This window comes from Dipteris shenzhenensis, chromosome 16 (genome assembly GCF_047967505.1).
Source record: "Dipteris shenzhenensis isolate YYH24624 ecotype China chromosome 16, Dip_SZ_1.0, whole genome shotgun sequence".
Classification (NCBI taxonomy): Eukaryota; Viridiplantae; Streptophyta; class Polypodiopsida; order Gleicheniales; family Dipteridaceae; genus Dipteris; species Dipteris shenzhenensis.
Window position 1 is genome coordinate 1,568,111 of NC_141611.1, and position 17,457 is coordinate 1,585,567.

General features: G+C 42.6%; 1 protein-coding gene across 1 annotated transcript; it reads left to right on the forward strand.

Moving 5' to 3' along the window:
• Window positions 1–2,110: 2,110 nt before the first annotated feature.
• Window positions 2,111–4,864, forward strand: LOC147892380 (protein JINGUBANG-like). The gene is made up of 4 exons (XM_087387364.1): window positions 2,111–2,165; window positions 2,362–2,514; window positions 2,690–2,810; window positions 3,625–4,864. Exons 1-4 carry the CDS (start codon window positions 2,111–2,113, stop codon window positions 4,862–4,864), a joined length of 1,569 nt encoding a protein of 522 aa, XP_087243490.1.
• Window positions 4,865–17,457: the final 12,593 nt, after the last annotated feature.

Below are 17,457 nucleotides of genomic sequence, written 5' to 3' on the forward strand. Positions count from 1 at the left end.
AGGCCTCAAGTCACCAAATCTTTCCACTGGAAATCTCTTGGGAATGAGTCTGATGAGTCCCTTATTAACGTTTGGAGAGAGGGATTCCCTAACCCATATCTCGTTAGCCATCCTCACAAAGTCGCCTCTGAGAGTGCCCCATAACACCTGATAAAATTCGATTGTTAGTCCATCAGGACTTGGGGATTTGTTTCTCTTCATGTGCAGAGTCACTGTGTCTGCTTCCTCGAGGGTGAAAGGCTTGCACAACATAGATAGATCACTTTCCCCTATTCTTTTATCCACACACTCCAGTAGGAGCTGCCGGGCCTCCATCTTTGCATCTGAATGCTCTTCCTTGGCTCCCAGAATTGCCTCTAGAGACGAGGTAAAGTGTCGGCTGATGCTGTCCTGCTCAGTGATCCAGTTGCCTAGAGAGTCACGAACTCTACCCGAGCCTTATCTGACCTTATTGTCTTGAAGAAGAATGCGGAGGGAGCATCTCCTTGTGCAATCCATCTAGCAGACGAGCAAATTTTGGCCCCCTCTGCTTTGTGGAATTCGAGCTATCTAAGCACAGCTTCACACCGTTGCATCTCCCTAATGTCCTATTCCTCCAAGTCATCTTTCTCCCTCAGATTCTTCAGTTTCTCTCTTGCAGTGGAGTCTAGAATGCACTTTCGAGCCGCCTAGAGCTTACCAGCATCTGCGCAACCTTGATAACAACAGAAATTCCTTTGTCAAAGGCTCTGACTGGATCTTTTGCACCTCTGACCCCCTGCGTCCAGGCAGCTTCCAAAGCCTTGCAATTGTCTTCACTCAATAAAGAAGCATTAAGTTTGAAGGATTGGCGACCCTTCCTAACTAGTTGGCTACGCCCCCAACTACAAAAGAAACAATGCATGGCATGTGATCGGACAAGGTTTGCAAACACTCTACCTCCCCTTCCCAAGGTGGGCAGATCCAAGAAGCACCCCCACTGAACCAGCATAGGTCAAGCACAGCTGACTGCAAATTGCAAGCTCTTCTTCTATACCATGTGGGTCTCGTGCCCAACAAGCCAAGCTGACGAGCTTCTACAAAGCCATGCTGCTCTTGCATCGTGGACTAGGCATAGCAACTCCTAGCTTCAGAGTGGTTGAAGTCACCAACTGCCACCAGTCTGGTCTCCCATCCAGTCCCAAAATTGGTTTGCCTCTGCAGCATCTATAGGAACATACACCGAGATTATGCATAGAGGTTCTCCCTTGACATCGATGTCAACCCCTAGTACTGAACCCTCATTATGCACTAAGCACTGCGTGGCTCTAAGCTCCTTTCGATAGAGGATAGCTGAGCCTCCTGCTCCTCTTTTCCTGCAAGCTGAAAAAACGTCGTACTCCTTAAACAGAGCAGATAGGAAAAAAACATCCTCCTCTCCCAGCTTCAATTCTTGTAGACAGACCACATTAGCTTTCCAACGCCGAATCCTCTCAGCTAAAATCCATCTCTTAGCTCGAAGGCCCAAACCATGAACATTCCACGTCACTAGTTTAACCTGCATGATTACAAGGGAGGTTTGGGTTAGCCAGTACATCGAACATGTTCTGTCTATTCGATTTCCCTTTCTTCCCTTCTCCTTTCCCAGATTGGATCTCTTTCTGTGGGATCCTTATGTTGAAGCTTTGAAATTCATCCTCAGAGAGACCGAGGCGCTGTGGGATCGCCATCCGATTAGTGTAACGGTGCTGCCTTCTGGACTTGGGAGGGTGGCTCGTAAGGGGTTGGACGCTGAGGGGCTTTAGCTTTGATGCGATCTTCCAGCATAGTTTCAGTGGCGGGAGGCGTTTCTTTGCTTGCTTGACCAGATACTGGCTCCTGCTGCGTTTCCACTTGCATGTCCTCCACCTGGGTCTCCTTCTGAGTCGAGTTCTTCTGCCCTTCCCTTTGGGGGCACTGTCTTGCAAAATGTCCAATCTCTCTACATGCGAAACATGCATTGGGGAAAGGACTGAAGCGGACACGGATGCGAAAAGCCTCGAAATCCCCTGTGTCGAGTTCAACGATCTCAAGAGGCTTCTAGAAAATGTCCCACAGGATACAAACTCTAGGGGTAGGATTCATCTCAACAGCCCTTGGCGGGGGAGCGAAGATGACTTGCCCCAACTCCTTCACAACTTTGTGGACAACCGGCCTGAGCATGAAAGGTAAGCCAGGGAAAGAGATCCACACAGGACAAACGCTTTGAAGCTCCGTTGCAGGGTCGAACTCAGCATGGTATGCAACAGCGTATCCCACTGAGCCGTAAAACGGGATGCTGCCTTTGTCAATGATCGCCTTATCTTAAGGGACGACTTGCCTTGTGCTCATCACTGTATCAGTCGGCAACTGCTATTGATGTAGCTACTTGCTCACTGCTTTGGCTGTACTCTTCTCAGTTCTGTAGTTCAAGGGTGTACACTGTCCATTGTGCGGGTGCAGTAGTAGCAGCAGTACTGCCTGAATCTATGATACAGGTAACAGGACAGGCGGCTAAGGGGGCAGACGGCAATAACGGTACGTACACTTGCACACCGCGGCGACGGAACTTGGAAGCTCCTCTGCATTGTGCAAGACAGCTAGAGGTCTGGCACAGACCCTTTCGGAGTTGGATAACTTGGACTATTAGCACGAAACAAGAGATGAGTTTCGAAAGACTCGTGAATCGTGATACGTGAAGAAAACGGGGTAGGTATTGCAGCTAGTAGTTGGAGCTCGACTCTCGAGGCCTTGCCAAAGCGCAAGCAAAGCGGCGAGCCTGGTTACGCCATCACCGGCATGAATCATGCTGCCGCAGGCTTCCTAAAAAGCCTGTGACTTTTATATATCGATCATCGGAGACTTGCAGCCACAGGTGAGTCGGAGTCGTGACCACTGAGACCACTGACAAGGTGTCGAATGTGGATGCGAAACGTTACATTGTCTTTGGGTCCGAAGGCTACCTATATGCTATATAGGCTCCAGAGTCCACGATCGAATCTCGATTATCGATCCTCCAATGTTCCGAGAATCGATTCGAATTTCGTAATATTTTTGTCAAGAGCGTCACGTGACGACATATGAAATCACAATGATTGAGTTGAACATGACTTTTAAAGTTCTAATGGAGACCGTCCAGAAGAAGAGCACCGCGAGAAGCTAGGGTGTCCGGCGCCGACGTCCATGTGGCCGGTCGACACGCGTCGACTCAACCAATCAGTGTCGGTAACCATGACATGGATCCTGTGTTTGCGCCGATCGTTTGAAAAACCATGTCTTGTATCTTTTAATATTATTAGCGTTTTACAAATCAGCAACGACGACGGAGACCTTTTTGCGCTTGCGTGGCAAGGGCGACGTGTTCTACATTTGGTCGATGTCCCCGCCAACGTATATAAATATTATGGTACGCTACACAGTTGCTCCTCTCCAACGCACAATGCACAGTCCCCTCTCCAATTGTTTCCTCCGCCCGCGCTCCTCCTCCGCCCATCACCGCCGCTCCTCCTCCTCCTCCTCCTCCTCCGCCTCCTCGCTGCCTCCTCCGCCCTCCCCCTCAGCGTCCTCCTCCTCCTACGCCAACCCCTTGTTTAGCCGCCCCGTCCCCCAAACCCCTACACCTTCCCAATACGCCTCCCCTCTCTACAGTCCCAGCCCCCGCCCCGAATCGCCACCCCCTGCCTCTCCCCTCCTACCCCATTCCTCCGCCGCCTCCTCCCCTTGGATCCGGACCTCCCCCCTCCCTTCCCCCTTCCCCTCCCCCTTCTCCCTGAACGTCCCCCTCGCCCAAAGCTCCTATCGTTGCATCCTCTCCGCCGACGCGTCAACGTCCGCCCTCGCCCTCTCTGGTGACCTCCTCTACAGCGGCTTGCCGACGGGCGACATCTCCGTCTCTAAGCACCCTAAGCTCCTAGAATGTGCCCGGTTTGGAATCGGTGACGGCGTCGTTAAAGCCCTTCTCGTCACCGATGACAGAATCTTCAGCGCCCATGAAGACCACAAGATTCGAGTTTGGCGTCGTCCAGACGCTCGCCGCTCGAAGCACAAGCTCATCCAAACTTTGCCCACGACCAAAGACTACTTCAGAAACTTTCTCGCCGAGAGGAATTACGTGCAGATTCGTCGGCACCACAAACGGCTGTGGTTCCAGCACGTTGATACCATCACGGCCCTCGCTGTAGCACATGATGGCAGTTTACTTTACTCCGGGTCGTGGGATAAAACCGTCAAAGTTTGGAAGATCTCCAACATGCGTTGCATTCAATCCATCAAAGCGCACGACGATGCAATCAACGCCCTAGCCGTAGATCCAGACGGTTTCCTGTATACCGCCTCTGCAGATAAGACTGTCAAGGTGTGGAGAAAGGTCCATCAACATGTGCTTGTGGCAAAACTGGAGGCTCACAAAGCTGCTGTGAATGCCCTTGCAATCCGAGCCGATGGAGGCATCCTATACTCGGCGGGGTCGGACAGCTGCATCAATGTGTGGGAACGAGAAGAACGTGCCAAGTTCACGATGAAGCTTGCAATGTCACTACGAGGCCACCGACTTGCTGTCTTGTGTCTCGCTCTTGCGGGGCCGCTTCTGTGCAGCGGTTCTGCCGATAAAGTGGTACGAGTATGGAGGAGGGGGTCGTCTGGCTTGCATTCGTGCCTTGCAGTTTTACAAGGGCACACTGGTCCGGTGAGATGCATATCCCTATCCATGAGTAGTCTACGAAGCTGCTTTGTGTACAGTGTAAGCTTAGACTCAACGACAAAAGTTTGGTCTGTAATTTTCGAGAAGGAGGACGAATCCATATCCCCCGGTCCTACACGTCAGCTCACGCCCCCTGGGAACAACCTAGATAAGGTAGTTACCGCTTCCGTCTCGAGTGTGTCAAATTGACTTGGCTACATACGGGTTTTATTCTGGCAGGAATGGCGGGAACTTATAGGCAGTATATTCTACATACATCTTGCTATGTATATTGCTGACTCTTGCAATTTTAAGGCTCATCTGATTTCATAGATGATAGAGCCTCTGATACTGAAAGCTAGTAGCCCACTATACTATAAGGGTTTCGGCCCCATAATTCTATGGAGGATTGCACGGGAAAAACGTACGGAAAGCTCACAATAGGCCAGGCAAACAGTATATGAAAAATCGTACAAGATGTACGAAAAAAATTGTCAATGTACGGATGCGTGCATATGGAAAACAAAAGGTTGGAAGAGGGTCGTACGAAACTGTACGGAAGATAGTCAAAGGTTGTACGGATGAAAACCTCTTGTAGGCTGTATGGCAAGTTGGGCGAATCAAGGCCGTACAAAACTGTACGGTAAAACTTGCGACGGAGGTTATACGGAAAGCTCCCGTAGGCTGTACGGTTGAGCAAGATCTCTCTCTTACACAACCATGCTCACACACCACACACACACACACACACACACACACATAGACACACTTTTTTTTAAAAGTGAAAACTTTGATTGATTATATTACAAGAATAGTCACCTCAAAAAAGAGGCGCTAGAAAATACATCAACTGAAGGTATCTGCACATTGTGGTTGAACGAGAAATGATCAAACTTTGTAGATCAACATTGAGCACTCACCATTAGGGGAGAATTGGGGTCTCAAAAGGGTCTCCAATTAGTGTTTCCTAATTTCAAGGGATTAGAGAGTGATTTGAGGTGTACCAATGAGAGTGCTAGAAGGTGTGGGGCAATGGTATGTTGAGGTGGATGATGGGCAGGCCTACAGAGAGCTCCTATTGGTTGCTCCCCTTACACTAGGGACCACCCAAACCATCCCCCCCCTCTTAACCCATGTTTGACTCTCCTACTAGGTGCACCTCCCCCACATGAGCCCAAAACTACCTTCAATGGGATGATAGGTCCCTGTTGGTGAATTTTCTTCTCCCCTCCCTCTTTCTAGGGCCTCTGTCCCCCACTGTTCTGGTCTAGCCTGCCAAATCACTCAGATTTGAACCAAATCCCATGCATTTTTCCTCTTCCCCCTCTTTCTCTGCTCCTTCCTGCTCTTGCCTACTTGCCGCAGCTCCTCTCTCTCTCTCTCTCCCCTCTCCCTCTCATGTGCCTCTGCTAGAGCTGCTCTATCCCTCTCCTGTGCCTCTGTTACTGTGTGAAGTTCAAGTTTGGGAAGAAAGGATGGCTCGCAAAAGTGCAACATGTTTACATGGAAAAAGATATGCGGCTTCCTTCATCATTCAATCAATCTAGGATACCATCACACTGTGAGCCTTTCTATCTATGTACCTTTTTCACTTATAAGTGTAATGAGTCCATTTGGAAATTTTGTGTTTGGTTTCTAAGAGCTCTTATTTATGGTGGCAAATGTTTTCCCTTTGGACCTCAAGGAGTGGGAACTAGTTGAATCATTCATAGGCAAGTTCACTCTGATTCTGCTACAGCAACTCTTTGCTCTCCTATAGGAGCTTTTTCCCTCTTTCTTTTCCTTCTCATATAGGATACAACTGCTCTTTCCTCTCCTACAGCTATTGTTTTCCCAATAGGCATGGTTTGGAACACAGTGACACAAGGTGGTAATGCTGTGAGTTCTAGTGTGTTCTGGAGGCATGGTCAGGAAGAAAGTGACACAAGCTGGCAATATTGTGGGCTCTAATGTGTTGTAGAGGCATGGTCAGGAGCAAAGTGACCAAAGTGGCCAAAGATGGCAGTATTGTGAGCTCTAGTGTGTTCTAGAGGCATGGTCAGGAAGAAAGTGATAGAAATTGACAATATTGTAAGCTCTAGTGTGTTCTAGAACATGAAAAATGCATTGGATGACTTGAACTTACAGATTGACTAACTAGATAGTCATGGAAGGTTTTGCCAAGGGTCCACATAAGATTCCCGAGAGGAAGGATGTATTTCTTAGATTATGTACCTTCCTTGCCTATCTTCTTTACAAGATCCTATTTTAACATAGGAGGGGAAGTAGTGGAATCTTTGATATAACTGACAATGGATTGTCTGTAAGTTATGTGTAGGAATACCTTTTAGTCATGGAAAATGAAATGTATATTCCTTCAACTTTACTTGAAATGGTGAAATAGCAGGCAAGAATCTAGAGAAATGCATGAAAATGTCCATTTTATCCCTCGTGCAACATCAAACAATGTGTTTGACTAGTATAAGCTGTCCATCAATTGTAGGTTGGGCATTTTGGAATTTGCATAGGTTTTCTTCATGACTTGGAGGACATTAAAAGCATTGATGAATTTTATTTTGATGGTTTTATTGTGTGGTTTCGTGTCCAAAGTTTTCAGGTAATATGTATAAAGTTTTCATGCCTAAAGTTTTCATGTCTAAAGTTTATAGTTTATACCTATTTGCCTTGCTTGCATCATTAAAGGAGACAATGCCATGATGGTAAGCATCCTATGTATTGATTTATATTTTATGGTCTTTTGATGTAATGTGCTTTGTTAGGTTTGCTAATGTAATGGTCATTGAATTGATGCAGGAAGCATTTGAGATCTCTCATCGGTGCACTATATTAGTCGAGTAGGAGGATACGTTGTGGTTTTCCACATCCAATTTTTAGAATGTCTTACTTAACTACTGAAGTGCATCAAAGTATTGACAACTTGATCATTGTGATCCACATCACATGGCTTCCCCTATTGCATTGTATCCCATTGGCAACGGTGTAAAAGCCTTTGTGCCCGACTATCCTGAGAGGAGAGCCTTAATGGTATTACTTGGGGATTTCAAAAGCCTCTTTTTTCTATGTATTAGAGGTAGCAAAGAGGAGGTATATGCTATGAAGAGTCTTTGTATTTTAATGGAGAGATTATAATACAAAAATATACATTTTATCACATTGTCTTCCTTGCAAGATACCATGTCATAAGCAATAATTTTGATTGAGTCATGGTTGGAATTTTGAATGTGTTGTTAATTCAATATAAGGTAATGTCGCCTTAAATTGTAGAGTATTGAATACACCACCTCCAAGTTTATTGTGTAGAGAGGTGAACCTTTTAGATGCAAACTTGTCCCTTTTCCTTCATTTGTATCCAAAGTAATTACAAATTTATGACCCCCTCAACTTGTGACTGATTTTTGAAGGTCTTCTACATTGAATTTGAAAACCCTATTTTTCCAGTCAAATATCATAGAGCTACTCATGCTCTCGATTTTGAACTTAAAAAATTTGCAATCGGAGTTATAGCGCAAAAGTTATAGCTATTTTACTATTCTCTTCATATTCCATGCAATTAAGTTCTATTACTTGTATATATATTTTTGTAAAATTAATTTAGGAAAATATTATGAATATTCCAAGCCAAAATAATACTCTCAACCAAGTTTGGTAATTTCGGTGACCATTTTTTGCAAATGTAGAAGGAATTTGACCACGGTGCAAAAGGCAAAGTTGGTCAGGACATCATGGGGTGAGGGCCAAATTCGTGCCGTGGCGGGACAAAGTTGGTCAGGACATCATGGGGTGTCCAAAAATGCACAAACCCGCCACGGCACGAATTTGGCCCTCACCCCATGATGTCCTGACCAACTTTGCCTTCTAGACCGTGGTCGAATTCCTCCTATATTTTCCAAAAATGGACATCAAAATGGCCGAAGTTGTCAAACTCCTTCATCTACCTCTTCAAAATCTATATTTCTTCATAGGAAATCATGAAGTGCATCAATCCTTTACAAGGTGATATAGTAGCCAACCTAAAAATTAAAATAAAAGATGCATGGACATAGCCAATCTCCATGACTAAGAAAACATAGAAAATGAAATTTTTAGATTCCTCTTCAAAATATATTTTTTCTCATGTAATGCATCAAATTATTTCAAGGTGATTTAGTGATATGAAATCAAATATTTCATTAACATAGCTAACCTAAAAGGTGGCTCCAAAGGCAAGATAAACAAAGAAAATGAAAATTTACAAGATGATGTAGTGGAAGATCAAAGTCCTCTGGATTAAATTAAAAATTACATTGACATAGCCAACCTACAAGGTTCCTCCAAAGCGCAAGAAATTATATAGAGAATATATTGCCTAAGGGTCTTATCAGAGCTGTGCTACAAGACACATAAGTTGTCATATTGACCAACCGTCATTTGCTAAGTTACTTTGTAAATATTTTCTTTTCCATGTTTATTTATGTTGAAGTTGATGCATCTATAAAGACACATGGATTTCAATTAGGTAGATGAAGGAATTTGACAATTTGGGCCATTCCAATGTCAATTTTTGGCAAATGTTGAGGAATTTGACCGCGGCACTAAAGACAAAGTTGGTCGAGATGTCATGGGGTGTCCAAAAATGCAAAAACCCACCACGGCACGAATTTGGCCATTTGGACACCCTCCAAATGGCCAAATTTGCACCATGGTGGGTTTTTGCATTCTTGGACATCCCATGATGTCTCGACCAACTTTGCCTTCTCCGCCATGGTCAAATTCCTCCTACATTTGCCAAAAATTGACATTGAAATGGCCAAAGTTGTCAAATTTCTTCGTCTACCCCTTCAAAATCTATATTTCTTCATAGAAAATCATAAAATGCATCAATCCTTTACAAGGTGATGTAGGGAAATCTCAAATTTTGGTTTTTAAACACTCCATCTAATCAATGTGGTGCCATGGTCAAATCCCTTCTACAATGGCCAAACTTGGCAAACAACATTTTATTGACTTGTAAGTTACATCAAAATGTGATATAACTTTTGTGTGCAAGGTTTTTAAACACTCCATCTAATCAATGTGGTGCCATGGTCAAATCCCTTCTACATATGTATTGGAATGGCCAAACTTGCAAACAACATTTTATTAACTTGTAAGTTACATCAAAATGTGATATAACTTTTGTGTGCAAGCTGATATAAAAAAAGATGCAATATTAAAAACAACAGATAATTAAAATAGACATAACAAAAGATTCACCATTTGGCCATAGATACATGAAATTTTTTTGCTTTAGATAGAAGAATATTATTAGAAATAGGTATTTGCATTTCAAATTGTATTACAAAGAGGCTTCGTAGCCTATTTCTCTTCTTCTTCAACTCTAATACACCAATAATAGGGTCTTTGAATCCTTGACTAAGTCCTTAGAAAGACCGCTATGCTATTTGGAATCTCACATTCAACTCGTAAGTTCTTATAATCTCATGTACAAAACATTAGAATGGATCACGTAGGTTGCCTTGGGTCAATACTGTGAATTCTCCATGCCTTCTTGCTCCAAATGGATAGATTCTCCGTTCCTGCTTACTACTACACACATGAAGAAACATCATTTTAGAAATTTAAATTTAAATAGATGTAATGCATCATGTGAATTCTTCTAAATCTTCAATAAACTTTTGTACTTCATATGAGGCCCTTTTGAGACCCCATTTCTCCCCTAATGATTGACATCTAGGAAATCATAGCAAATGGTAGCATGCTACATAAATTTAAACTCCATTGGTAAGGATTCGTGCTTCTCTACGTCCAACATCTTACAACTTCAGTTCATGCAAATGACAAAACTTTGAGTGAAAATCTTTTGTCTTTTGGGAGGCATTCATGGGGCAATCTCACTATCAAATAATTAATATCTCCATCGTCTCAAATCTTTTAGTAAATTTTGTATATCTTTTCAGCTTTGTTGACAACTCTTGAGCCATTTAATCAATCAGATGGAGGTTTTTTTCACGTGATCACATTGATTACACATGATACTCATGCTATATATCTTCGTAATAACCACAGAGATGTTCTCAGCTAATTGAGAACTATTAGTAAGATTATGGTTTGCCTGAGCCAACTAGAATTGTTGTGTCCATTTTACCAACAGAACATTCCACTGCAATTATGATGCCTCTTCTTCTTGGGCCCAACCAAGAAGATGGCCCTTGGAGACTTAGACACTGGGTGATGTAAAAGCAGACAGGGATTGTCCCTCTACACTCCCATGAGCTATAATTAAAGTTTGATGGTTGTTGCTCGAGTGAGTTGGAGCTTGAAGGTGTTGTAATAGCAAGCACTGAGAGAGTTGAGCGCACTTGCTTCATGGCTGGCACTTTCTTCTCATTCTCTATGGGACAAGATGAGCTTTTTCTTCAAAGAAATCCAAGAGTAAAGACAAATGTAGACTACTCATCCCTATCGACGGCTAGCTTATGAGAAGGCATGCTAATAAGACCACTAGCTTCGTGTGACTCCTCCATCCCTGGCATCAATATTGCCACCATTGTGCCAAGATATGTCTCAAGGAGCTTAATTTGGTTGAGTAAAATGAGAGTAAAATAGCTCAATAATCACCATTTTGCCAAGCCATGAGTGGCATAGCAAGCTTTGGGTAGATCCCATGTCTCCAATTCTTATGTTTCAAATTGGGCAAAGAAGAACTTAGGCATTTTCAAAATTTTTGAAAGTGGATTTTTCGTATTGGACAATATATTGATACTTGGCTTCTCTTCATTAGCTCCAGTATAGACTTGAATGCAGACTTTAAAGTGTTTCACTTTCTAGACTCTCTCTCTCCTCTCTCTCTCTCTCTCTCTCTCTCTCTCTCACTCTCACTCTCTCTCTCTCTCTATCTATCTATCTATCTATCTCCTGAAGTCTTCCTACACACCATCTCCACCTTTCATTACAAAAAATTTGGACTCAAAAAGGGGCCCCTTGAAGAATTACTAAAATATTAGAGGCTTGGATAAGGGAATATGGTATCCATGAAGGAGATTATGCCATGTGGACTTCTCTATAACAGAGGCTCCCCAAATCTAGGGAAAATTTCAGATTCTTTTCAAAATACCCCCAAAAACGTCATTGGTGGTTCACAATAAAAAATCATCTTTGTCAGGCCTGCCTTGACCATGTCAGGCCTCCTTGTTTTCCTCCCAAGGCAAACTATCCCCTAGCTAAAACTATGCTCACATTTTTCATTTGGTTCAACCATTTGGCCCAAACTTTGACTTCCTAACCAGCTCTCCCCCTATTCTCTCTCTTCCAAAATGTTTCAAACATTCATTCCCACCACTTTCTAGCAACTGGCTTCAAAACATCTTCTTTCCACTCTTGCTTCTTCATTCTCCCTCCTTTTTGCTCACATTTTTCTTCCACATTCGAAAATCTCTCAGAGAAACTTCTATCAAAGCTTTGTTCATTTCTCTTCTCTTCTATTCATTCTCTACTTATTTCACTCTCTCTTAAACCAAAGTTGCGACCTAAATCTACTTAGAAGGAGTGAGAAAAAGGGGTGTTCTCTCATTTTTGGTTCTTTCCTCACCTTTTTGGAGTATAGAGAGTCACCTCCTGAAGTTGCGACCTAAATTTGCTTGGAAGGAGTGAGCCATCTGGATTCCATTTCACCTTGAAAACCCATCGTGTACCAATGGCATGTTTACCTGGTGGCAAGTCTGCGACATCCCAAGTCTGATTTTTCTGAATGGACTGCAATTCATCGTGTAGGGCATTCATCCAATGCACATTGTCCTTTGCTTCTTCGAATGTTGCAGGCTCCTTCTCATCGAGAAGAGTACCTGCATATGCTGATTCCACTGAATTAGCACCTTCCATGTGCCTTACTGCACTGCGAGTCCTGCCAGGTAATGGAGCATCCATCAATCTTACTCTCCCTGAGAGTCTGTAACAGCCAGTTTGGGACTGTTTTTGCTGCATGTATGTCTACAATTTCTTGCTGAACCACCTGTTCCACTGCCTGTGGAGGTGACAAGACATCCTATGGCTGAACTGGAGCATCGGGGTAATGAAGTGATTTCATCTTGAAAGTTTTGTTTGTATTAAGTAGATACATTTTTGTATCATACTTTATCTATATGTTTGTTACAGAAGACAAGGAAGAGGGAGGGATGAAGGTAGATGATATATAAAACTACAAGACGATTTTTGACATTTTTTTCTTCACTGGTATAGGAGGGAAGATAGAGGAAGGGAAAGAGAGAGAGAGAGAGAGAGAGAGAGAGAGAGAGAGAGAGAGAGGGAGAGCGATTATTTCGAACTGCTATGTTGTTTTCTATTTGAGGGGATGAGTGAGGGAGAGAGAGACATAAAATAGTCATTTTTTTCTTCAGTAGTATAGGAGGGAGAGATATAGGAAGGGAAAGAGAGAGAGAGAGAGAGAGATTATATTTGAAATTGCTATGTCTTTTTATCTGTTTGAGGGGATGAGTGAGGGAGAGAGATAGAAAATAGTCATTTTCTTCTTTGCTAGTATAGGAGGGGTAGATAGAGGAAGGGAAAAGAGCTCTAGACAAAGATTATATTTTGAGCTGCTATGTTTTCTTTTGTTGAGGGGATGATTGAGGGAGAGAGACAGAGATTCTATTTTAAACTGCTAGGTTTTAGAAGTATTTGAGAAAGAAGGAAGAAAAAGAGATCCTAATCAAAGAGTTTTGGGAGGGAGAGAGAGAATGATATGATATTGATAATGTTTTCTTTGTTTGTGGAGAAACAGAGCAAGAAGAGAGCATATCGTAACTAAGTATTTCAAAAAAATTTGATGTTTGTCTGTGTGAGGGGTATCTTGGAAGACAGACTGAGAGAGAGAAGTATTCTATGTTTGTTGGAATAATATTTTGCTTGTTTTTGTGAGAGGTTTAGTTGAAGGAGAAAGGCAAGGAGGGGGAGGGAGAGGGAGAGAGAGAGAGAGAGAGAGAGAGAGAGAGAGAGAGAGAGAGAGGGAGAGAGAGAGAGCTCTAGAGACTTGCAAAGAAAGAGAAAGAGAGCAATAGAGAAAGAGAAAATAGAAGACATAAATTTGGAGGGTCTTTGGAAGTAGAAAGAGCTAATTTTAATCATATGGTACAAGGGTAGAAACTATGGAAGTAGAAAATGATAGATACAAAAGTAGTTTACAGTGTGTTGTATTGAAGAATGTTATAGATGAGCATGAGGAATGGATTCCTCAGCTCTACAGGAAATATTCTTGGATCACAATGCAACCCACTAATTGTGGGTGCTACAAAGTGGGTTGGAAGGATGCAATGGACATCTCCAAAATCTGAAAGGGAAGGATCTTAGATTTTGAAATTTCTCCTAGCAGTAACACAGTGACACAAGTATATATTCAACATGTCTTTACCCATGCAAACATATATGTGCATCCGAATGAAGGACTTCCATATCGTAGGCCCAATTGTAAGTTTTTCAAAGTGTACTAGTACTTCATTTGCTTTTTAGAGTATTTGCATTTATTTGGGGACATTGACACTATTGTCTTATGCCTTATATTTGTTTTATAGACTTATATCCATCTACTTACAAAGAGTGGGAGCCTGCAGCATGCATAACTGGGCTATTGCATGTCCTCCATGTTGAGATCAAGAGTCTTCAGTATGAAGGTCGCACACTCTCAGAATTAAAAAAGGACGGGATCTTCTTCTATGACTCAAGTTTCATTGTGCCAGATGAAGGACAGTATGGTAGATTAGAATCTCTTCAGAATGTTTAATGATGTGAGAAATGCTATGAAGCCAACTACTACCAGAAGAAATGCTAGGTTGAGCTAGTTTCTTCCATTTCCATGCTTTGTTGATTTCTTTGCAAGTTGTAGGCAATTAAGGAAAACAAAATTACTTACACTTGCAAGAGCTTAGAAATGAACTGGCTATCTGAGCTATTTGACAATGGATGGACAATAAGAACATGTCATGTTGAAGAATTAGTACAATATCGATTGAACACTTCAGATGTGACATTTCGGTGAGCAAATCTTACGATTCTTGTTTGTATAAAAAATAATCAGGATACTATATATTAATAGATCCCAAATTTTGCAGGTATTTCACTGGAAGGCAAAATTTCTGCATGACTTTCACATATAGAAGGTTTAGATGGAAGAACCTTCAATGGCAAGCAATGGATGATGATCTGCTCAATGGATGATGATCTGCTCAATGGGACTCATAGTCCTATTATCAAGGTATCAATTTATCGGCAAGGAGATCCTGATCAAATGTTGGAATTGGAAGAGGAGTGGACCATGCAATTTATCAGGGAAGAATTACAGTTGGCAAGAGCAAGCCCTCCCCAAGACTATTATTTTAGACTTGATAATTGCAAAGTTAGATATTGGGATGAGACAAGTATCCTTAGTAAGAATTGTTGCCCCCCCCATACTCTAGAGATAGTAGAGAGATGATGGCAGGTATTTGATATGATATCTAGTTTCTTGGATCCTTAGTGCTTCAACAATGCACTTGGCAATGAGGCATTGTTACATGTATGAATAGAAATCATATATAACACAAAGTGTTGTTTCATTTATTGTTAAGATTTTTTGTATTAAGTATGTAGCTCAAGATTGATCGCTCTTTATGGTCTATGAATGATAAAGCGATAAACATTTGTAATTTTAAATTTGTGTGGATATTTGTATATCTGTATTGTGCAAGATAGAGAGTGTGTGATCTCGAGATAGATAGCAATTAGAACGTGCAAGAGAGACTGAGAGAGAGAGAGAGAGAGAGAGAGAGAGAGAGAAGTTGACAGTACAATAAGTGACACAAATAATGCACTTGGCCATGAGTCAGAGTTAGATGTATGAATAGAGAGAGAGAGAGAGAGAGAGCAGTCAGAGACACAAAGGGCCTCTTAGAGACAGAGGGAGGGGGAGGGATACAAAGGGAGACAGAGGAGTTAAGATTGCATTTATTCATTTACACCTCTAAATTGAGAAAGAGAAAAATACGAAAGTTAATTAAGGTCTTTAAGAGACTAAGAGATTGAAAAAAAAAAACCCAGATACAACTGATCCAAAGGGTGGATCTGCTAACAAAATACAAAAAGTGTATACATGAAATCATTGTCCATGACAATGGAGATGGGGACAAAAAGAGAGAGATGGAGAGTGGGATAGAGAGAGAGAGGTAGAGAATGCGAAGAGAGAGAGAGTTAAGATTGCATTTATTCATTTGCACCACTAAGTTGAGAAAGAGAAAAATAAGAATGTAATTAAGGTCTTTGACAGACGATGAGATTGAAAAAAAAACCCATATACAACTGATCCAAAGGGTGGAGCCGCTAACAAAATACAAAAGTGTATATGTAAAATCAATGTCCATGACATAGATAGCTAAGGTCAACGTGGCAACAAGATGGTCATTGGGGGTGTGTGTGTGTGTGTGTGTGTGTGTGTGTGTGAGAGAGAGAGAGAGAGCAAATAGGGACACAAAGGGAGGAAAAGCGATAGAGAGAGAGAGAGAGAGCAAGGGAGAGGAGGGGAGAGAGAGAGAGAGAGAGAGAGAGAGAGAGAGAGAGAGAGAGAGAGAGGGAGAGAGTGAGAGAGAGGAGAGGTAGATAGCTAAGGGGAGAGAGAGAGAGAGAGAGAGAGAGAGAGAGACTTTCCAAATAAATAATAATAAATATAAAAATATTGCAATTAAGAGCATTTTTAAGGGCAATGTCCATTTATAAAGTACACTTCTAAGGTCATTTTCACATTTTCAGTTTCCCACTCTTGAGAACCTTGCATTCCACAGCCTCCTCTTTCATCTTCCCGAGCATCCTCCTACACTCATGGCTTCCCCTAGAGAGGCTTTTAACCAGTGTATTTCATCCACTGGTTCCCATGCCTCTACAAATCAGGTTTATCCTATCTTCTGCAAAGCATTCCATCTTGAGTCACACTTGAGAGCTCTCCTTCCTGTTGATAATCCCTTTCTTCAATTTTTTGATAGACTTATCCATGGGCAATCTGTCTCGCGATTGCGAACTCCCCTCACCGATGGGTTTCATTGGATATTTTGAGCTCTTTTGACCAAAGTGCTAACTTCAAGAAGACACTAGCTAGGGCCAGGGATAATGTCCCTCTCTCTTTCCGTGAGTACACTATTCCCATTGGGGATGATTCATCTTCCTCAATTCATTTGATCGAGAGATGCAGCCCTTACCGTTCTCCTTGCGACTATAGCAAGTTTGATGAGGATGTTGGCAAGCAGCCTGAGGGTCCTGCATCCACAAGTGGTGGAGCAGGTCCATCAACAAGTGGTGGAGGAGATGACCTAAACCTAGACTTGGAGCCTAAGGAGCATATTATTAGCCTAGATGAGGAGCAAGTTGAAAGCGAGGTCATCTTATCTTCATATCCGACTCGTGCATATCCATCCTCTACCTATAATCCAGATGAGGTAGCAAGCAAGCCACACCTTGCTTCGGTTGATCCAATCAGGATTGAGGGTGAGGAATACCTTACCCTATTGGAAGTGATGGAAGAAACCGGGCGGTCTTCGAGAGGACAAGGTGCTCTGTCGGCTCTTGAATGACACTTTTGATGATGTCATTGACTTTGATGCTCCAGTGAATCCAACAATCGATGAGATTGCACGCTTTGATGACTCGAGCCTCACCGAATCCAACTAACACAGAAGGCAATCGAGGATGCCGCACCAAAGTATGACATGTCCGATGAGCAGTTCATGAATTTGAAGAGGGAATTGTTCGTGGACAGAGATGAAGAAGTTGGCACCTCAAGCCAACATGAAGTTCAAGATCAAACACAAAAG

Coding starts and splice junctions, on each gene's coding strand:
- LOC147892380 (XM_087387364.1), top strand. CDS start 2,111: ATGACTTGCCCCAACTCCTTCACAACTTTGTGGACAACCGGCCTGAGC. Junction 2,515..2,689: donor GGGGGCAGACGGCAATAACG/GTACGTACACTT, acceptor AAAACGGGGTAG/GTATTGCAGCTAGTAGTTGG. Junction 2,811..3,624: donor GCAGGCTTCCTAAAAAGCCT/GTGACTTTTATA, acceptor CCCTCTCTACAG/TCCCAGCCCCCGCCCCGAAT.